General features: G+C 38.2%; 1 protein-coding gene across 8 annotated transcripts in view; it reads left to right on the forward strand.

Annotated features, from left to right (window-relative positions):
- The window catches only part of LOC147874740 (transcription-associated protein 1-like), a 29,652-nt gene that overhangs the window by 1,451 nt on the left and 5,696 nt on the right, over positions 1-22,505 (forward strand). For 3 of the 8 annotated variants that reach the window (XM_087343808.1, XM_087343809.1, XM_087343810.1), the window contains exons 3-8: positions 272-421; positions 906-1,003; positions 1,861-2,055; positions 2,414-2,625; positions 3,160-3,373; positions 4,093-4,289. In XM_087343808.1, the coding sequence (XP_087199934.1) occupies positions 379-421; positions 906-1,003; positions 1,861-2,055; positions 2,414-2,476 (399 nt within the window). In that variant the 5' untranslated portion in view covers positions 272-378 and the 3' untranslated portion in view covers positions 2,477-2,625; positions 3,160-3,373; positions 4,093-4,289. Of the gene's footprint in view, positions 1-271; positions 422-905; positions 1,004-1,502; positions 1,591-1,834; positions 2,056-2,413; positions 2,626-3,159; positions 3,374-4,092; positions 4,302-4,495; positions 6,553-22,505 lie in introns of those variants that run through there. The other 5 variants (XM_087343812.1, XM_087343814.1, XM_087343815.1 and 2 more) reach the window with 5 other exon arrangements.

Below are 22,505 nucleotides of genomic sequence, written 5' to 3' on the forward strand. Positions count from 1 at the left end.
CTTGTAATTAATTTTTATTTTATTGTTGAGATTTGTCAAAGTCCACTTACAAAATAAAAGTCTAGTCAATGATATGTTGGTGTCCATGAATCCCAAAGGTTCTGGAAATAAATATGACATGCGCCCTGATGTGGAGAAAAGGTGTTTAGAGTATTACAGTAAGTGCAGTACTTGAAAGTTACTGTAACTAAAACATTTGACTTCCCTTACCAGTGAATCTGGCCTGCGTTGTCACTCGTTATAACTTGAAACTGTTGCTTGTGTTTTCCAGGTCGTGGAGACAGCATGTATTGCTCTGAAGTCAAGCACGACGGATCCGTTACCGTCGTCAGTGCTGGGAAATAATTTGCTGTTTCTTGGTGGCATCCCTGAATTTTAATGAAGATGAGAATACAGTGCAGCAGCTTTTCTCCTGTCCAAGGTATATAAGAGCAGTTGGAGGCAGAAGAATATTGTAAAACTAACCTCATTCTTGATATTAAAAAAGTGTACAAAATAAAAGATGTTTTTCCAGCCTGATGGTACTAACATGACATAACAGATTGTTAATCACTGGCTTTTCAACGCAGAATTGTAAGCGAGTCCCATGGCAGTCTATGAGGCACTGGTATAGATCTTTCTCTGAGCACCCAGAACTCATTATTTACTGGTACAGTGAGCCTGTTAGAGGCTGTATCACAATTAGTTTGTGTTTAGTATCCTGCCAGTACCAGGAGGCATCTGCACGTAATGTATTTCTTTCTCATATCATAAACCCAGATTTCCCATTTGCTCTGTCCCTTTTACATCAGTTGCTGATTTAGGAAGCAGCTACTGCATTGGCCACTGTTGTGACCAACATTTTGTACACTGAACATTAGGATGTGAGTGTAATTATCTGTACTCATTGTGATTCGCCGTTGCAGTTCTGATGATCCACATGTGGAGATCTCCGCAGTCCATGGGATTGCGTGCAGATTGCAGGACAAGCAAGCCAGAGCCACTCACCAGATGGCAGTCACAGGCAAGTTCATCCATTTGAGTAAATTGTTTAATGAACTTATTTTCTGAATTGCAATGCCATTATTGAAAGAAGAAGACCTTTTTTCCTGAAAAGTAGTAAATGGTTTTAATGAAATAAAGAACTTGTCTATTTCTTCTATTGAGACTACAAAGAAACAATGAAGAACGTGATTTTTCTTTGCCAGTTTAAGGAACCACATTTTGAGGCTGACCTCCACATTGTTCTATAATTGAGAATGCATGGAGTGTACCTCCATGCTCCCACTGCCTCATGGCATTGCGCTTAGTCACAAGGATAACTGCAGCTGATATAGCGAACCATTAAATGTTTAAAAATCATAATCTGTGTTGGTTTTCTGTAAGTCCAAGTGGTGTTAGAACCCAAAGACCACTGTGAGAACCTGAAATCTCTCTTAAAACCACATTTAGTATGTGAACTTGTTGAAAGCGTCTGCTTCATATCTGGAAAAGCCAGTAAGGCCTGTTGTGTATGTTGGTAGGAGTGTTTGTTGCTGCAGCCATGAAAGAGTTACGACGGTGTGTTCCTTGTTTGTCACTACACAATGGTGGCGATATCTCAGGTAGCTGGTGAGTTCAGTTTTATAAATTTAGATTGTTCAACATTGAAACAATTTATATTACTGATGGTGAAGTTTCCACCTTTGCTTCCAGAAGGTATGATAAAGTGGCATTACTGATGGTGATATGGAAAAAAAATCTAATTGCTACGGCTACCTCTTGCCCCTTGTCGGTTGAATTCACCTTAGTAGTAGAAGTGCTACAGATGTTGGGTGTGTTGTAGTGGCTTGCCATTTCTTAATCTTTCATTTAGGTCCTTTCTCCATGACATCAAAACAGGCGAACCTGAGGGGCATGGACCGACTGGTGTTTGTAGACTCCCTTGCTGTCATAATGGGGCACGAGGAGAGGGAGCCGTGTATCTTGGAGACAGCGATCAACATCCTCGGTTCCAAACAGACGGCAAGCGAACTGTTCGTTAAATATCCACTGAATCAGTGGCAACAGAAGTTGCGTGGGACTGACGTGATGTGTGTGAGTTGTAGAGTTTGTAGTTGCAGTATTATGACGTGTGGAATAATGGCCCACTTGGCGAATGCTTTAAATTTGCTGGGGGGGGAGGAAAGAAAGGCTCCAGTATGAATCTGTGAGTGAGGGAGTTCAGAATTTGTCAGGTCGCTGGTTGTGACACTGTCGTGACCCGTATTTAAAGTTAACTTGTGAATGGGTTTGTAATGAACTTGACAGAATTTGTCTTCTGAAAATGGAAGGTGCTTGTTCATTGGCTAAGGTAGGAGTGTTAACTGCTTGGTGAAGTAAAACTGTGTGCTCTTAGAAGAGTGTGATGTCTTGATTTCTTGAATGTGACTGTATTTTCTCTTTCTGGGAGTAGCAGATTACGAGAAACAGAATGATCCTTCAGATTCTACTGAGCACCATGCTGTTTGTCACGTGACCTGCGTACTGCCAGCCAGACAAGCATTGAAGTACGTGCGGTAACAGTTGGCGGACCGACTTGATGTCAGAAGATTAAACCTGCTGGGACAAAGAAGGAACATCGTATCCGCAAGAAACTGATATCAGTCTGAACGAGGCATTCGTTGTGTGAGTACATGAGCATTAGAATGTATTTGATGTGGTTGTCGTGTGAGAGAGATGAGTCTGTCCAATTTTATTAGGTACTTCAGATGTTGTGAACTTAAATGTGAGATTTGATATGTTGAAAGACCTATGTGCGGTGAGAGATTGGCATAATTGCTGTATCTGTGGTATGCTAGAGGCATTCATGATTCTCTAGTGAATATATTGTTCATAGGACATCAAAATTGGAGGTTAGGTATAGCTTGTAGACGAGGGTGGTGACTATTTGTGATAAGGTTTTGTTAATGAGTGGTTTTGTTACATGTGTGATGTGTGTAGTGCTGTGGAGCCTTTAATGTGATGTGTTTACTAATTAATAAGTGATTAATTGCGTAGGTAAGGAATTTAGTTTTGTTGACGTGTGAGTATTGTGCACAGTGACCGGAGCTGCTGGGATATTTTCTGTGCTTTTGGTTAATTTTGAGCAAGGGGATCGGTTATGAAACCTTTAAATTAGGTGATGTGTTGAATGTGATTGCATTTTTTTTCTGGTAATAGCTGCAGAGAAGAAGCTTGATTGATCCATGGGACTTTACTGAGGTTGAAGGATGCGTCACCTGACATGACTACTGCTTGCCAGGAAAAGAGTGGAGTATGTGCAGAAACACTTTGCTGGCTCACTGATATGACGACAGGAAATCAATCGGCTGTTATCACGAAGGACCTCATGTCTGCGAGAGATTTATCTCTGTGTCTACTTGACATGCATTGTGTAAGTATACGAGAAATATGATTATGAAATGTGCTAATTCATGATTCACACAATCAAATTCTTTGGCAAGATAGCGAAATATTCCACCATGCACATGCACTTGTTTATGTTTACAAGATGTTTTGATATCTGCATTGTAACAAGTTTCACAGTTTGAAGGACTTGTCGTAAGACAGAACACTGAATAATAATAATAATAGTATTCTACCATGTTTTCCATTGGAGGTAGCTCTGCCTTCATTTTATGTGTTTGGCATTGGTATTTTAATTTGGCCAAGAAAGAGGATTTCCAGGATAGGTAAGGTAGCTTCCCTATCTCTCGGTGAGAGACTGAGGGCGAGTTTCTTTTTTTTGAGAGAGTGTTTTATTTATTTCTTGTGAGAGGTTGAGATATCACTTGAGTCAGATTGGTTGAGTCTTCGTTGTCGTGCTTTTGAACTTTGTAAATGTATGCTCATGTTTGATTCTTTTGAAATTGGTATTGTATTTATATCTCCTTATCATTGATCATTTACATCCAGTTTACGTAAAATGGGATTGCCGGTGGATGTAATGACACTAAGAGCCTCCCCCTTTTAACTTAAAAAAGGGTGATACAGTTAAATTATGGTGCGAGTGTGTTGTTTTCTTTCCATTTTATGGATCCAAGTTCTGAGCATTGGCGATTGCTGGTTGGTATGTTTGACTTATAATCTGTGTTTGTGTTTCATGTACGCCAGTGCATCGGACACGTACGAGTGGATGCGGCCTGTTCTGGAGGGGACTCGAGGCGAATGGCTCTTTGTGTGTGTTGCGGTATCGTTCATCACCTTACTTTGAATGGCGTATGGTGTAGTACTTGGTGCAACGTGCAAAGGTAACTTATATCTTAATTGCGTCATGCTTGTGTTCTTCAATACAATAATTTTATTCACCGTCTTTACACAAGCTTATAGATTGTTAAAATCACATAAAATTATAACATTTCAACATATGATATTGTTACATTTTAAAATGACGACATGTTTCCATGTTCATTCCATCATCGTCAGGTCTATCAATTAAAATTAAAAACTGTTGCACTTGCTGCCCTGCGTATACTGATTTGTTCTACCCGTTAGATTTTATTTGTTTAACCTCCAGGCTTCTTCCGTTTAATTTTTGAAGACTGCGCCTGGATGTCTTAAATCTGCAAAATCAATTTTAATTTTCATATCCTGATCCTGGCTACTGACATAGGAAATGGAATAATTTTAAAGAATTACTCAATATATCGTAATACAAGCAAAAGAAAAGTAATCACAAAATATTTAAAGTATTATAACATACCGGGTTGTGTGTGAGGTGCGTGTCCGATATTACGGAGCTGTAGACTGCAACTAAGCTGTGAGTATCGTGTATGGCTATATATATTGGGTGAAAGTTGTTTAGGGGGTTGGGTCGATGGACTGTAGAATGTTAAATATCGGATTGTTCGTGTAGATGTTACTGTCGTTTAATGCAAGATTTTGTTTATGTGTTCTTTGTATATGATATTTTTCTATGGTGTCTCTATGTCGCTTGTTTTGTATTATTTTTATAATGTCCATTGTTTGTTCTATTTTGTTGTATGTATGTCCTGTGTTTAATATATGCTTTGCATATGCTGAATGATCTTTATTGTGTTTAATTGCTGTAATATGCTCTTTGTATCTTTGACTAAAGGTGCGTCCGGTTTGGCCTATATAGGTTAACGGGCAATCATTGCATTTTAACCTATATATGCCTGGTTTTTCGTATTGATTTGTTGTGTCTATTTGTGGCTTTTGTTTCAAGATGTTTTTTATTGTGTTTTTTGTTCTAAATGCTATTTTTGTTATTTGTTTTAAATGTTTTTGTTATATATTTGGTTTCTTTTCCTATATATGTGAATGTGGCCCATTTGTTTTGTTTATTTTCGTTTTTGTCTTCATTTATGTTGTTTACATTGTTTATTTTATTTTTGGGTTTTAATTCATAATTATTATATCCGTTTTCTATTAGAATTTGTTTTATTATGTTACATTCAATTTGTTTGTTTATTGTGGTCATGGGATATGTATTTTTTCGGTTTATTAAGTAATTAATAGCCATTTGTTAATGTTCATTTGGATGGCATGAAGAGGCATGAATTATGGTGCTTGTATTTGTAGGTTTTCTGTATATTTTGAATTCAGAGTTGTTTTCGTTTCGTATTATAGTTAGATCTAAATAATTTAATTTGTTATTTTGTTCTGTTTCTAAAGTGAATTGTATATTTTGATTTATGTTGTTAAATTCATTTAAAACATTTTTTATATTTGTATTTTTTGCATCAAAAATCATGAGTATATCATCCTACTATAGTATTTGATTTGATATTTGTTTAATATATTTACTATATAATCATGCTCGAGATATTGTAAGAATATTTCAGATAATATGCTCGAGGTGGGAGCTCCCATAGGTAATCCTGTTTCTTGTTTCCAATATTCATTGTTGAATTGGAAATAATTTTGGTTAATAATAATGTTAGTTATATTTGTAATTTCATTTATTAGATCTGTATTTATATTCTGTCTATTTAGAATATCTCTTACAATATCTCGTAGCATGATTGTTGGAATATTTGTATACATATTATTGATGTCAAAAGAACAAATTTGTATATTTTTATTATTATGAAAATTCAATTGTTGGATTTCGTTTATTAATTTTATAGAATTTGTTATGTTAAACGTATTTGGTAGATTAATATCGGACACGCACCTCACACACAACCCGGTATGTTATAATACTTTAAATATTTTGTGATTACTTTTCTTTTGCTTGTATTACGATATATTGAGTAATTCTTTAAAATTATTCCATTTCCTATGTCAGTAGCCAGGATCAGGATATGAAAATTAAAATTGATTTTGCAGATTTAAGACATCCAGGCGCAGTCTTCAAAAATTAAATGGAAGAAGCCTGGAGGTTAAACAAATAAAATCTAACGGGTAGAACAAATCAGTATACGCAGGGCAGCAAGTGCAACAGTTTTTAATTTTAATTGATAGACCTGACGATGATGGAATGAACATGGAAACATGTCGTCATTTTAAAATGTAACAATATCATATGTTGAAATGTTATAATTTTATGTGATTTTAACAATCTATAAGCTTGTGTAAAGACGGTGAATAAAATTATTGTAGTGCAAAGGTAGTTGATTTTTCCGATCATGTAGAGTTATTATTGTCTCTCACGGAGTCCGACGAACGCAAAGGAGTTTTGAAATTTTAATCTGATTTGAAATCAGTCATTGACACTTCCACTTCCAAGACAAGGCAGGGGTTTATTTTAGCAATGACGTACGTGATTCACACACGAGACTACCTTCTAAATTTCCTTCTAAATTTGACCTGTCCCATCCCTATCACGACTAGACTCCCAAGTCTTGAGAAGTCACTTGTCCCAAGTCTTGAGAAGTCCTTGTCCCAAGTCTTGAGAAATCACTTGTCCCAAGTCTTGAGAAGTCACTCGTCCCAAGTCTTGAGAAGTCACTCGTCCCAAGTCTTGAGAAGTCACTTGTCCCAAGTCTTGAGAAGTCACTCGTTTTAAGTCTTGAGAAGTTCTTGTCCGAAGTCTTGAGAAGTCACTTGTCCCAAGTCTTGAGAAGTCCTTGTCCCAAGTCTTGAGAAGTCACTCGTCCCAAGTCTTGAGAAGTCACTCGTCCCAAGTCTTGAGAAGTTCTTGTCCCAAGTCTTGAGAAGTCACTTGTCCCAAGTCTTGAGAAGTTCTTGTCCCAAGTCTTGAGAAGTCACTCCTCGCAAGTCTTGAGAAGTTCTTGTCCCAAGTCTTGAGAAGTTCTTGTCCCAAGTCTTGAGAAGTCACTCATCACAAGTCTTGAGAAGTTCTTGTCCCAAGTCTTGAGAAGTTCTTGTCCCAAGTCTTGACAAGTCACTCGTCCCAAGTCTTGAGAAGTTATTGTCCCAAGTCTTGTCTGCTTGTTTAGGGCTGTGCCTCACCTGTCTTAGCTGAATTGAAATTTTTTTTTAAAATTCTTACTTTTCTTGGCGTTTCACGCCATTTGCAGTCGTTTTCAATTTTTTTAAAATTTCGAAAAATTTTGAAAAATCGAAAAACGTGGCAAATCGTCCAAAAAGCGCACAAAACTAAGAATTTTTGAAAATTTTCAACTTTTAATTTTTTTCCGAATTTTCCGAAAATTTTTGGTTTTGTGCGCATTTCAGAAGGTTTGCAGCGTTTTTTGATTTTTCGAAAAATTTGAAAATTTTTCCTTCTAAATTTGACCTGTCCCATCCCTATCAGGACTAGACTCCCAAGTCTTGAGAAGTCACTTGTCCCAAGTCTTGAGAAGTCACTCGTCCCAAGTCTAGAGAAGTCACTCGTCCCAAGTCTTGAGAAGTTCTTGTCCCAAGTCTTGAGAAGTTCTTGTCCCAAGTCTTGAGAAGTCACTCGTCGCAAGTCTTGAGAAGTTCTTGTCCCAAGTCTTGAGAAGTCACTCGTCCCAAGTCTTGAGAAGTTCTTGTCCCAAGTCTTGAGAAGTTCTTGTCCCAAGTCTTGAGAAGTCACTTGTCCCAAGTCTTGAGAAGTTCTTGTCCCAAGTCTTGAGAAGTCACTCGTCCCAAGTCTTGAGAAGTCACTCGTCCCAAATCTTGAGAAGTTCTTGTTCCAAGTCTTGAGAAGTCACTCGTCGCAAGTCTTGAGAAGTTCTTGTCCCAAGTCTTGAGAAGTTCTTGTCCCAAGTCTTGAGAAGTTCTTGTCCCAAGTCTTGAGAAGTTCTTGTCCCAAGTCTTGAGAAGTCAGTTGTCCCAAGTCTTGAGAAGTTCTTGTCCCAAGTCTTGAGAAGTCACTCGTCCCAAGTTTTGAGAAGTTCTTGTCCCAAGTCTTGAGAAGTTCTTGTCCCAAGTCTTGACAAGTCACTCGTCCCAAGTCTTGAGAAGTTATTGTCCCAAGTCTTGTCTGCTTGTTTAGGGCTGTGCCTCACCTGTCTTAGCTGAATTCAAATTTTTTCGAAAATTCTTAGTTTTCTTCGCGTTTCGCGCCATTTGCAGTCGTTTTTAATTTTTTTAAAATTTCGAAAAATTTTGAAAATTCTCAAAGGGGTACCCCTTTGAGAAATTTCAATTTTTTCGAAAAATTTCGAAAAATCGAAAAACGTGGCAAATCGTCCAAAAAGCGCACAAAACTAAGAATTTTTGAAAAATTTCAACTTTTAATTTTTTTCCGAATTTTCCGAAAATTTTTGGTTTTGTGCGCATTTCAGAAGGTTTGCAGCGTTTTTTGATTTTTCGAAAAATTTGAAAATTTTTCCTTCTAAATTTGACCTGTCCCATCCCTATCAAGACTAGACACCCAAGTCTTGAGAAGTCACTTGTCCCAAGTCTTGAGAAGTCCTTGTCCCAAGTCTTGAGAAGTTCTTGTCCCAAGTCTTCAGAAGTCCCTTGTCCCAAGTCTTGAGAAGTCACTCGTCCCAAGTCTTGAGAAGTCACTTGTCCCAAGTCTTGAGAAGTCACTCATTTTAAGTCTTGAGAAGTTCTTGTCCCAAGTCTTGAGAAGTCACTCGTCCCAAGTCTTGAGAAGTTCTTGTCCCAAGTCTTGAGAAGTCACTTGTCCCAAGTCTTGAGAAGTCACTTGTCCCAAGTCTTGAGAAGTCCTTGTCCCAAGTCTTGAGAAGTTCTTGTCCCAAGTCTTGAGAAGTCACTTGTCCCAAGTCTTGAGAAGTCACTCGTCCCAAGTCTTGAGAAGTCACTCGTCCCAAGTCTTAAGAAGTTCTTGTCCCAAGTCTTGAGAATTCACTTGTCCCGAGTCTTGAGAAGTTCTTGTCCCAAGTCTTGAGAAGTCACTTGTCCCAAGTCTTGAGAAGTTCTTGTCCCAAGTCTTGAGAAGTCACTCGTCGCAAGTCTTGAGAAGTTATTGTCCCAAGTCTTGTCTGCTTGTTTAGGGCTGTGCCTCACCTGTCTTAGCTGAATTCAAATTTTTTCGAAAATTCTTAGTTTTCTTCGCGTTTCGCGCCATTTGCCGTCGTTTTTAATTTTTTTAAAATTTCGAAAAATTTTGAAAATTCTCAAAGGGGTACGTACCCCTTTGAGAAATTTCAATTTTTTCGAAAAATTTCGAAAAATCGAAAAACGTGGAAATCGTCCAAAAAGCGCACAAAACTAAGAATTTTTGAAAAATTTCAACTTTTAATTTTTTTACGAATTTTCCGAAAATTTTTGGTTTTGTGCGCATTTCAGAAGGTTTGCAGCGTTTTTTGATTTTTCGAAAAATTTGAAAATTTTTCCTTCTAAATTTGACCTGTCCCATTCTTATCAGGACTAGACTCCCAAGTCTTGAGAAGTCACTTGTCCCAAGTCTTGAGAAGTCCTTGTCCCAAGTCTTGAGAAGTCACTTGTCCCAAGTCTTGAGAAGTCACTCGTCCCAAGTCTTGATAAGTCACTCGTCCCAAGTCTTAAGAAGTTCTTGTCCCAAGTCTTGAGAATTCACTTGTCCCAAGTCTTGAGAATTCTTGTCCCAAGTCTTGAGAAGTCACTTGTCCCAAGTCTTGAGAAGTTCTTGTCCCAAGTCTTGACAAGTCACTCGTCCCAAGTCTTGAGAAGTTATTGTCCCAAGTCTTGTCTGCTTGTTTAGGGCTGTGCCTCACCTGTCTTAGCTGAATTCAAATTTTTTCGAAAATTCTTAGTTTTCTTCGCGTTTCGCGCCATTTGCCGTCGTTTTTAATTTTTTTAAAATTTCGAAAATTTTTGAAAATTCTCAAAGGGGTACCCCTTTGAGAAATTTTAATTTCTTCGAAAAATTTCGAAAAATCGAAAAACGTGGCAAATCGTCCAAAAAGCGCACAAAACTAAGAATTTTTTAAAAATTTCAACTTTTAATTTTTTTCCGAATTTTCCGAAAATTTTTGGTTTTGTGCGCATTTCAAAAGGTTTGCAGCGTTTTTTGATTTTTCGAAAAATTTGAAAATTTTTCCTTCTAAATTTGACTGTCCCATCCCTATCAGGACTAGACTCCCAAGTCTTGAGAAGTCACTTGTCCCAAGTCTTGAGAAGTCACTCGTCCCAAGTCTTGAGAAGTTCTTGTCCCAAGTCTTGAGAAGTCACTCGTCCCAAGTCTTGAGAAGTTCTTGTCCCAAGTCTTGAGAAGTCACTCGTCGCAAGTCTTGAGAAGTTCTTGTCCCAAGTCTTGAGAAGTCACTCGTCCCAAGTCTTGAGAAGTTCTTGTCCCAAGTCTTGAGAAGTTCTTGTCCCAAGTCTTGAGAAGTCACTTGTCCCAAGTCTTGAGAAGTTCTTGTCCCAAGTCTTGAGAAGTCACTCGTCCCAAGTCTTGAGAAGTCACTCGTCCCAAATCTTGAGAAGTTCTTGTTCCAAGTCTTGAGAAGTCACTCGTCGCAAGTCTTGAGAAGTTCTTGTCCCAAGTCTTGAGAAGTTCTTGTCCCAAGTCTTGAGAAGTTCTTGTCCCAAGTCTTGAGAAGTTCTTGTCCCAAGTCTTGAGAAGTCAGTTGTCCCAAGTCTTGAGAAGTTCTTGTCCCAAGTCTTGAGAAGTCACTCGTCCCAAGTTTTGAGAAGTTCTTGTCCCAAGTCTTGAGAAGTTCTTGTCCCAAGTCTTGACAAGTCACTCGTCCCAAGTCTTGAGAAGTTATTGTCCCAAGTCTTGTCTGCTTGTTTAGGGCTGTGCCTCACCTGTCTTAGCTGAATTCAAATTTTTTCGAAAATTCTTAGTTTTCTTCGCGTTTCGCGCCATTTGCAGTCGTTTTTAATTTTTTTAAAATTTCGAAAAATTTTGAAAATTCTCAAAGGGGTACCCCTTTGAGAAATTTCAATTTTTTCGAAAAATTTCGAAAAATCGAAAAACGTGGCAAATCGTCCAAAAAGCGCACAAAACTAAGAATTTTTGAAAAATTTCAACTTTTAATTTTTTTCCGAATTTTCCGAAAATTTTTGGTTTTGTGCGCATTTCAGAAGGTTTGCAGCGTTTTTTGATTTTTCGAAAAATTTGAAAATTTTTCCTTCTAAATTTGACCTGTCCCATCCCTATCAAGACTAGACACCCAAGTCTTGAGAAGTCACTTGTCCCAAGTCTTGAGAAGTCCTTGTCCCAAGTCTTGAGAAGTTCTTGTCCCAAGTCTTCAGAAGTCCCTTGTCCCAAGTCTTGAGAAGTCACTCGTCCCAAGTCTTGAGAAGTCACTTGTCCCAAGTCTTGAGAAGTCACTCATTTTAAGTCTTGAGAAGTTCTTGTCCCAAGTCTTGAGAAGTCACTCGTCCCAAGTCTTGAGAAGTTCTTGTCCCAAGTCTTGAGAAGTCACTTGTCCCAAGTCTTGAGAAGTCACTTGTCCCAAGTCTTGAGAAGTCCTTGTCCCAAGTCTTGAGAAGTTCTTGTCCCAAGTCTTGAGAAGTCACTTGTCCCAAGTCTTGAGAAGTCACTCGTCCCAAGTCTTGAGAAGTCACTCGTCCCAAGTCTTAAGAAGTTCTTGTCCCAAGTCTTGAGAATTCACTTGTCCCGAGTCTTGAGAAGTTCTTGTCCCAAGTCTTGAGAAGTCACTTGTCCCAAGTCTTGAGAAGTTCTTGTCCCAAGTCTTGAGAAGTCACTCGTCGCAAGTCTTGAGAAGTTATTGTCCCAAGTCTTGTCTGCTTGTTTAGGGCTGTGCCTCACCTGTCTTAGCTGAATTCAAATTTTTTCGAAAATTCTTAGTTTTCTTCGCGTTTCGCGCCATTTGCCGTCGTTTTTAATTTTTTTAAAATTTCGAAAAATTTTGAAAATTCTCAAAGGGGTACGTACCCCTTTGAGAAATTTCAATTTTTTCGAAAAATTTCGAAAAATCGAAAAACGTGGAAATCGTCCAAAAAGCGCACAAAACTAAGAATTTTTGAAAAATTTCAACTTTTAATTTTTTTACGAATTTTCCGAAAATTTTTGGTTTTGTGCGCATTTCAGAAGGTTTGCAGCGTTTTTTGATTTTTCGAAAAATTTGAAAATTTTTCCTTCTAAATTTGACCTGTCCCATTCTTATCAGGACTAGACTCCCAAGTCTTGAGAAGTCACTTGTCCCAAGTCTTGAGAAGTCCTTGTCCCAAGTCTTGAGAAGTCACTTGTCCCAAGTCTTGAGAAGTCACTCGTCCCAAGTCTTGATAAGTCACTCGTCCCAAGTCTTAAGAAGTTCTTGTCCCAAGTCTTGAGAATTCACTTGTCCCAAGTCTTGAGAATTCTTGTCCCAAGTCTTGAGAAGTCACTTGTCCCAAGTCTTGAGAAGTTCTTGTCCCAAGTCTTGACAAGTCACTCGTCCCAAGTCTTGAGAAGTTATTGTCCCAAGTCTTGTCTGCTTGTTTAGGGCTGTGCCTCACCTGTCTTAGCTGAATTCAAATTTTTTCGAAAATTCTTAGTTTTCTTCGCGTTTCGCGCCATTTGCCGTCGTTTTTAATTTTTTTAAAATTTCGAAAATTTTTGAAAATTCTCAAAGGGGTACCCCTTTGAGAAATTTTAATTTCTTCGAAAAATTTCGAAAAATCGAAAAACGTGGCAAATCGTCCAAAAAGCGCACAAAACTAAGAATTTTTTAAAAATTTCAACTTTTAATTTTTTTCCGAATTTTCCGAAAATTTTTGGTTTTGTGCGCATTTCAAAAGGTTTGCAGCGTTTTTTGATTTTTCGAAAAATTTGAAAATTTTTCCTTCTAAATTTGACTGTCCCATCCCTATCAGGACTAGACTCCCAAGTCTTGAGAAGTCACTTGTCCCAAGTCTTGAGAAGTCACTCGTCCCAAGTCTTGAGAAGTTCTTGTCCCAAGTCTTGAGAAGTCACTCGTCCCAAGTCTTGAGAAGTTCTTGTCCCAAGTCTTGAGAAGTCACTCGTCGCAATTCTTGAAAAGTTATTGTCCCAAGTCTTGTCTGCTTGTTTAGGGCTGTGCCTCACCTGTCTTAGCTGAATTCAAATTTTTTCGAAAATTCTTAGTTTTCTTCGCGTTTCGCGCCATTTGCAGTCGTTTTTAATTTTTTTAAAATTTCGAAAAATTTTGAAAATTCTCAAAGGGGTACCCCTTTGAGAAATTTCAATTTTTTCGAAAAATTTCGAAAAATCGAAAAACGTGGCAAATCGTCCAAAAAGCGCACAAAACTAAGAATTTTTGAAAAATTTCAACTTTTAATTTTTTTCCGAATTTTCCGAAAATTTTTGGTTTTGTGCGCATTTCAGAAGGTTTGCAGCGTTTTTTGATTTTTCGAAAAATTTGAAAATTTTTCCTTCTAAATTTGACCTGTCCCATCCCTATCAAGACTAGACACCCAAGTCTTGAGAAGTCACTTGTCCCAAGTCTTGAGAAGTCCTTGTCCCAAGTCTTGAGAAGTTCTTGTCCCAAGTCTTCAGAAGTCCCTTGTCCCAAGTCTTGAGAAGTCACTCGTCCCAAGTCTTGAGAAGTCACTTGTCCCAAGTCTTGAGAAGTCACTCATTTTAAGTCTTGAGAAGTTCTTGTCCCAAGTCTTGAGAAGTCACTCGTCCCAAGTCTTGAGAAGTTCTTGTCCCAAGTCTTGAGAAGTCACTTGTCCCAAGTCTTGAGAAGTCACTTGTCCCAAGTCTTGAGAAGTCCTTGTCCCAAGTCTTGAGAAGTTCTTGTCCCAAGTCTTGAGAAGTCACTTGTCCCAAGTCTTGAGAAGTCACTCGTCCCAAGTCTTGAGAAGTCACTCGTCCCAAGTCTTAAGAAGTTCTTGTCCCAAGTCTTGAGAATTCACTTGTCCCAAGTCTTGAGAAGTTCTTGTCCCAAGTCTTGAGAAGTCACTTGTCCCAAGTCTTGAGAAGTTCTTGTCCCAAGTCTTGAGAAGTCACTCGTCGCAAGTCTTGAGAAGTTATTGTCCCAAGTCTTGTCTGCTTGTTTAGGGCTGTGCCTCACCTGTCTTAGCTGAATTCAAATTTTTTCGAAAATTCTTAGTTTTCTTCGCGTTTCGCGCCATTTGCCGTCGTTTTTAATTTTTTTAAAATTTTGAAAAATTTTGAAAATTCTCAAAGGGGTACCCCTTTGAGAAATTTCAATTTTTTCGAAAAATTTCGAAAAATCGAAAAACGTGGAAATCGTCCAAAAAGCGCACAAAACTAAGAATTTTTGAAAAATTTCAACTTTTAATTTTTTTACGAATTTTCCGAAAATTTTTGGTTTTGTGCGCATTTCAGAAGGTTTGCAGCGTTTTTTGATTTTTCGAAAAATTTGAAAATTTTTCCTTCTAAATTTGACCTGTCCCATTCTTATCAGGACTAGACTCCCAAGTCTTGAGAAGTCACTTGTCCCAAGTCTTGAGAAGTCCTTGTCCCAAGTCTTGAGAAGTCACTTGTCCCAAGTCTTGAGAAGTCACTCGTCCCAAGTCTTGATAAGTCACTCGTCCCAAGTCTTAAGAAGTTCTTGTCCCAAGTCTTGAGAATTCACTTGTCCCAAGTCTTGAGAATTCTTGTCCCAAGTCTTGAGAAGTCACTTGTCCCAAGTCTTGAGAAGTTCTTGTCCCAAGTCTTGACAAGTCACTCGTCCCAAGTCTTGAGAAGTTATTGTCCCAAGTCTTGTCTGCTTGTTTAGGGCTGTGCCTCACCTGTCTTAGCTGAATTCAAATTTTTTCGAAAATTCTTAGTTTTCTTCGCGTTTCGCGCCATTTGCCGTCGTTTTTAATTTTTTTAAAATTTCGAAAATTTTTGAAAATTCTCAAAGGGGTACCCCTTTGAGAAATTTCAATTTTTTCGAAAAATTTCGAAAAATCGAAAAACGTGGCAAATCGTCCAAAAAGCGTACAAAACTAAGAATTTTTGAAAAATTTCAACTTTTAATTTTTTCCGAATTTTCCGAAAATTTTTGGTTTTGTGCGCATTTCAAAAGGTTTGCAGCGTTTTTTGATTTTTCGAAAAATTTGAAAATTTTTCCTTCTAAATTTGACTGTCCCATCCCTATCAGGACTAGACTCCCAAGTCTTGAGAAGTCACTTGTCCCAAGTGTTGAGAAGTTCTTGTCCCAAGTCTTGAGAAGTCACTCGTCCCAAGTCTTGAGAAGTCACTCGTCCCAAGTCTTGAGAAGTCACTCGTCCCAAGTCTTGAGAAGTTCTTGTCCCAAGTCTTGAGAAGTCACTTGTCCCAAGTCTTGAGAAGTCCTTGTCCCAAGTCTTGAGAAGTCCCAAGTCTTGAGAAGTCACTCGTCCCAAGTCTTGAGAAGTCACTCGTCCCAAGTCTTGTCTGCTTGTTTAGGGCTGTGCCTCACCTGTCTTAGCTGAATTCAATTTTTTTTCGAAAATTCTTAGTTTTCTTCGCGTTTCGCGCCATTTGCAGTCGTTTTTAATTTTTTTAAAATTTCGAAAAATTTTGAAAATTCTCAAAGGGGTACCCCTTTGAGAAATTTCAATTTTTTCGAAAAATTTCGAAAAATCGAAAAACGTGGCAAATCGTCCAAAAAGCGCACAAAACTAAGAATTTTTGAAAAATTTCAACTTTTAATTTTTTTACGAATTTTCCGAAAATTTTTGGTTTTGTGCGCATTTCAGAAGGTTTGCAGCGTTTTTTGATTTTTCGAAAAATTTGAAAATTTTTCCTTCTAAATTTGACCTGTCCCATTCTTATCAGGACTAGACTCCCAAGTCTTGAGAAGTCACTTGTCCCAAGTCTTGAGAAGTCCTTGTCCCAAGTCTTGAGAAGTCACTTGTCCCAAGTCTTGAGAAGTCACTCGTCCCAAGTCTTGATAAGTCACTCGTCCCAAGTCTTAAGAAGTTCTTGTCCCAAGTCTTGAGAATTCACTTGTCCCAAGTCTTGAGAATTCTTGTCCCAAGTCTTGAGAAGTCACTTGTCCCAAGTCTTGAGAAGTTCTTGTCCCAAGTCTTGACAAGTCACTCGTCCCAAGTCTTGAGAAGTTATTGTCCCAAGTCTTGTCTGCTTGTTTAGGGCTGTGCCTCACCTGTCTTAGCTGAATTCAAATTTTTTCGAAAATTCTTAGTTTTCTTCGCGTTTCGCGCCATTTGCCGTCGTTTTTAATTTTTTTAAAATTTCGAAAATTTTTGAAAATTCTCAAAGGGGTACCCCTTTGAGAAATTTCAATTTCTTCGAAAAATTTCGAAAAATCGAAAAACGTGGCAAATCGTCCAAAAAGCGCACAAAACTAAGAATTTTTTAAAAATTTCAACTTTTAATTTTTTTCCGAATTTTCCGAAAATTTTTGGTTTTGTGCGCATTTCAGAAGGTTTGCAGCGTTTTTTGATTTTTCGAAAAATTTGAAAATTTTTCCTTCTAAATTTGACCTGTCCCATTCTTATCAGGACTAGACTCCCAAGTCTTGAGAAGTCACTTGTCCCAAGTCTTGAGAAGTCCTTGTCCCAAGTCTTGAGAAGTCACTTGTCCCAAGTCTTGAGAAGTCACTCGTCCCAAGTCTTGAGAAGTCACTCGTCCCAAGTCTTAAGAAGTTCTTGTCCCAAGTCTTGAGAATTCACTTGTCCCAAGTCTTGAGAAGTTCTTGTCCCAAGTCTTGAGAAGTCACTTGTCCCAAGTCTTGAGAAGTCCTTGTCCCAAGTCTTGAGAAGTCCCAAGTCTTGAGAAGTCACTCGTCCCAAGTCTTGAGAAGTCACTCGTCCCAAGTCTTGTCTGCTTGTTTAGGGCTGTGCCTCACCTGTCTTAGCTGAATTCAATTTTTTTCCGAAAATTCTTAGTTTTCTTCGCGTTTCGCGCCATTTGCCGTCGTTTTTAATTTTTTTAAAATTTCGAAAATTTTTGAAAATTCTCAAAGGGGTACCCCTTTGAGAAATTTCAATTTTTTCGAAAAATTTCGAAAAATCGAAAAACGTGGCAAATCGTCCAAAAAGCGCACAAAACTAAGAATTTTTGAAAAATTTCAACTTTTAATTTTTTTCCGAATTTTCCGAAAATTTTTGGTTTTGTGCGCATTTCAAAAGGTTTGCAGCGTTTTTTGATTTTTCGAAAAATTTGAAAATTTTTCCTTCTAAATTTGACTGTCCCATTCCTATCAGGACTAGACTCCCAAGTCTTGAGAAGTCACTTGTCCCAAGTGTTGAGAAGTTCTTGTCCCAAGTCTTGAGAAGTCACTCGTCCCAAGTCTTGAGAAGTCACTCGTCCCAAGTCTTGAGAAGTCACTCGTCCCAAGTCTTGAGAAGTTCTTGTCCCAAGTCTTGAGAAGTCACTTGTCCCAAGTCTTGAGAAGTCCTTGTCCCAAGTCTTGAGAAGTCCCAAGTCTTGAGAAGTCACTTGTCCCAAGTCTTGAGAAGTCCTTGTCCCAAGTCTTGAGAAGTCACTTGTCCCAAGTCTTGAGAAGTCACTCGTCCCAAGTCTTGAGAAGTCACTCGTCCCAAGTCTTAAGAAGTTCTTGTCCCAAGTCTTGAGAATTCACTTGTCCCAAGTCTTGAGAAGTTCTTGCCCCAAGTCTTGAGAAGTCACTTGTCCCAAGTCTTGAGAAGTTCTTGTCCCAAGTCTTGACAAGTCACTCGTCCCAAGTCTTGAGAAGTTATTGTCCCAAGTCTTGTCTGCTTGTTTAGGGCTGTGCCTCACCTGTCTTAGCTGAATTCAAATTTTTTCGAAAATTCTTAGTTTTCTTCGCGTTTCGCGCCATTTGCCGTCGTTTTTAATTTTTTTAAAATTTCGAAAATTTTTGAAAATTCTCAAAGGGGTACCCCTTTGAGAAATTTCAATTTTTTCGAAAAATTTCGAAAAATCGAAAAACGTGGCAAATCGTCCAAAAAGCGCACAAAACTAAGAATTTTTGAAAATTTTCAACTTTTAATTTTTTTCCGAATTTTCCGAAAATTTTTGGTTTTGTGCGCATTTCAGAAGGTTTGCAGCGTTTTTTGATTTTTCGAAAAAATTCAAAAAATTTTCCTTCTAAATTTGACCTGTCCCATCCCTATCAGGACTAGACTCCCAAGTCTTGAGAAGTCACTTGTCCCAAGTCTTGAGAAGTCACTCGTCCCAAGTCTTGAGAAGTTCTTGTCCCAAGTCTTGAGAAGTCACTCGTCCCAAGTCTTGAGAAGTTCTTGTCCCAAGTCTTGAGAAGTCACTCGTCGCAATTCTTGAAAAGTTATTGTCCCAAGTCTTGTCTGCTTGTTTAGGGCTGTGCCTCACCTGTCTTAGCTGAATTCAAATTTTTTCGAAAATTCTTAGTTTTCTTCGCGTTTCGCGCCATTTGCAGTCGTTTTTAATTTTTTTAAAATTTCGAAAAATTTTGAAAATTCTCAAAGGGGTACCCCTTTGAGAAATTTCAATTTTTTCGAAAAATTTCGAAAAATCGAAAAACGTGGCAAATCGTCCAAAAAGCGCACAAAACTAAGAATTTTTGAAAAATTTCAACTTTTAATTTTTTTCCGAATTTTCCGAAAATTTTTGGTTTTGTGCGCATTTCAGAAGGTTTGCAGCGTTTTTTGATTTTTCGAAAAATTTGAAAATTTTTCCTTCTAAATTTGACCTGTCCCATCCCTATCAAGACTAGACACCCAAGTCTTGAGAAGTCACTTGTCCCAAGTCTTGAGAAGTCCTTGTCCCAAGTCTTGAGAAGTTCTTGTCCCAAGTCTTCAGAAGTCCCTTGTCCCAAGTCTTGAGAAGTCACTCGTCCCAAGTCTTGAGAAGTCACTCGTCCCAAGTCTTGAGAAGTCACTTGTCCCAAGTCTTGAGAAGTCACTCATTTTAAGTCTTGAGAAGTTCTTGTCCCAAGTCTTGAGAAGTCACTCGTCCCAAGTCTTGAGAAGTTCTTGTCCCAAGTCTTGAGAAGTCACTTGTCCCAAGTCTTGAGAAGTCACTTGTCCCAAGTCTTGAGAAGTCCTTGTCCCAAGTCTTGAGAAGTTCTTGTCCCAAGTCTTGAGAAGTCACTTGTCCCAAGTCTTGAGAAGTCACTCGTCCCAAGTCTTGAGAAGTCACTCGTCCCAAGTCTTAAGAAGTTCTTGTCCCAAGTCTTGAGAATTCACTTGTCCCAAGTCTTGAGAAGTTCTTGTCCCAAGTCTTGAGAAGTCACTTGTCCCAAGTCTTGAGAAGTTCTTGTCCCAAGTCTTGAGAAGTCACTCGTCGCAAGTCTTGAGAAGTTATTGTCCCAAGTCTTGTCTGCTTGTTTAGGGCTGTGCCTCACCTGTCTTAGCTGAATTCAAATTTTTTCGAAAATTCTTAGTTTTCTTCGCGTTTCGCGCCATTTGCCGTCGTTTTTAATTTTTTTAAAATTTCGAAAAATTTTGAAAATTCTCAAAGGGGTACCCCTTTGAGAAATTTCAATTTTTTCGAAAAATTTCGAAAAATCGAAAAACGTGGAAATCGTCCAAAAAGCGCACAAAACTAAGAATTTTTGAAAAATTTCAACTTTTAATTTTTTTACGAATTTTCCGAAAATTTTTGGTTTTGTGCGCATTTCAGAAGGTTTGCAGCGTTTTTTGATTTTTCGAAAAATTTGAAAATTTTTCCTTCTAAATTTGACCTGTCCCATTCTTATCAGGACTAGACTCCCAAGTCTTGAGAAGTCACTTGTCCCAAGTCTTGAGAAGTCCTTGTCCCAAGTCTTGAGAAGTCACTTGTCCCAAGTCTTGAGAAGTCACTCGTCCCAAGTCTTGATAAGTCACTCGTCCCAAGTCTTAAGAAGTTCTTGTCCCAAGTCTTGAGAATTCACTTGTCCCAAGTCTTGAGAATTCTTGTCCCAAGTCTTGAGAAGTCACTTGTCCCAAGTCTTGAGAAGTTCTTGTCCCAAGTCTTGACAAGTCACTCGTCCCAAGTCTTGAGAAGTTATTGTCCCAAGTCTTGTCTGCTTGTTTAGGGCTGTGCCTCACCTGTCTTAGCTGAATTCAAATTTTTTCGAAAATTCTTAGTTTTCTTCGCGTTTCGCGCCATTTGCCGTCGTTTTTAATTTTTTTAAAATTTCGAAAAATTTTGAAAATTCTCAAAGGGGTACCCCTTTGAGAAATTTCAATTTTTTCGAAAAATTTCGAAAAATCGAAAAACGTGGCAAATCGTCCAAAAAGCGCACAAAACTAAGAATTTTTGAAAAATTTCAACTTTTAATTTTTTTCCGAATTTTCCGAAAATTTTTGGTTTTGTGCGCATTTCAAAAGGTTTGCAGCGTTTTTTGATTTTTCGAAAAATTTGAAAATTTTTCCTTCTAAATTTGACTGTCCCATCCCTATCAGGACTAGACTCCCAAGTCTTGAGAAGTCACTTGTCCCAAGTGTTGAGAAGTTCTTGTCCCAAGTCTTGAGAAGTCACTCGTCCCAAGTCTTGAGAAGTCACTCGTCCCAAGTCTTGAGAAGTCACTCGTCCCAAGTCTTGAGAAGTTCTTGTCCCAAGTCTTGAGAAGTCACTTGTCCCAAGTCTTGAGAAGTCCTTGTCCCAAGTCTTGAGAAGTCCCAAGTCTTGAGAAGTCACTCGTCCCAAGTCTTGAGAAGTCACTCGTCCCAAGTCTTGTCTGCTTGTTTAGGGCTGTGCCTCACCTGTCTTAGCTGAATTCAATTTTTTTTCGAAAATTCTTAGTTTTCTTCGCGTTTCGCGCCATTTGCAGTCGTTTTTAATTTTTTTAAAATTTCGAAAAATTTTGAAAATTCTCAAAGGGGTACCCCTTTGAGAAATTTCAATTTTTTCGAAAAATTTCGAAAAATCGAAAAACGTGGCAAATCGTCCAAAAAGCGCACAAAACTAAGAATTTTTGAAAAATTTCAACTTTTAATTTTTTTCCGAATTTTCCGAAAATTTTTGGTTTTGTGCGCATTTCAGAAGGTTTGCAGCGTTTTTTGATTTTTCGAAAAATTTGAAAATTTTTCCTTCTAAATTTGACCTGTCCTATTCTTATCAGGACTAGACTCCCAAGTCTTGAGAAGTCACTTGTCCCAAGTCTTGAGAAGTCCTTGTCCCAAGTCTTGAGAAGTCACTTGTCCCAAGTCTTGAGAAGTCACTCGTCCCAAGTCTTGAGAAGTCACTCGTCCCAAGTCTTAAGAAGTTCTTGTCCCAAGTCTTGAGAATTCACTTGTCCCAAGTCTTGAGAAGTTCTTGCCCCAAGTCTTGAGAAGTCACTTGTCCCAAAACTTGAGAAGTTCTTGTCCCAAGTCTTGACAAGTCACTCGTCCCAAGTCTTGAGAAGTTATTGTCCCAAGTCTTGTCTGCTTGTTTAGGGCTGTGCCTCACCTGTCTTAGCTGAATTCAAATTTTTTCGAAAATTCTTAGTTTTCTTCGCGTTTCGCGCCATTTGCCGTCGTTTTTAATTTTTTTAAAATTTCGAAAATTTTTGAAAATTCTCAAAGGGGTACCCCTTTGAGAAATTTCAATTTCTTCGAAAAATTTCGAAAAATCGAAAAACGTTTCAAATCGTCCAAAAAGCGCACAAAACTAAGAATTTTTTAAAAATTTCAACTTTTAATTTTTTTCCGAATTTTCCGAAAATTTTTGGTTTTGTGCGCATTTCAAAAGGTTTGCAGCGTTTTTTGATTTTTCGAAAAATTTGAAAATTTTTCCTTCTAAATTTGACTGTCCCATCCCTATCAGGACTAGACTCCCAAGTCTTGAGAAGTCACTTGTCCCAAGTGTTGAGAAGTTCTTGTCCCAAGTCTTGAGAAGTCACTCGTCCCAAGTCTTGAGAAGTCACTCGTCCCAAGTCTTGAGAAGTTCTTGTCCCAAGTCTTGAGAAGTCACTTGTCCCAAGTCTTGAGAAGTCCTTGTCCCAAGTCTTGAGAAGTCCTTGTCCCAAGTCTTGAGAAGTCCCAAGTCTTGAGAAGTCACTCGTCCCAAGTCTTGAGAAGTCACTCGTCCCAAGTCTTGTCTGCTTGTTTAGGGCTGTGCCTCACCTGTCTTAGCTGAATTCAATTTTTTTTCGAAAATTCTTAGTTTTCTTCGCGTTTCGCGCCATTTGCCGTCGTTTTTAATTTTTTTAAAATTTCGAAAAATTTTGAGAAATTTCAATTTTTTCGAAAAATTTCGAAAAATCGAAAAACGTGGCAAATCGTCGAAAAAGCGCACAAAACTAAGAATTTTTGAAAAATTTCAACTTTTAATTTTTTTCCGAATTTTCCGAAAATTTTTGGTTTTGTGCGCATTTCAGAAGGTTTGCAGCGTTTTTTGATTTTTCGAAAAATTTGAAAATTTTTCCTTCTAAATTTGACCTGTCCCATTCTTATCAGGACTAGACTCCCAAGTCTTGAGAAGTCACTTGTCCCAAGTCTTGAGAAGTCCTTGTCCCAAG

Source organism: Zootermopsis nevadensis, unplaced genomic scaffold, assembly GCF_977971745.1.
Source record: "Zootermopsis nevadensis isolate Lab colony 2312 unplaced genomic scaffold, Znev_1.0 Znev_ptg000006l, whole genome shotgun sequence".
NCBI lineage: Eukaryota > Metazoa > Arthropoda > Insecta > Blattodea > Termopsidae > Zootermopsis > Zootermopsis nevadensis.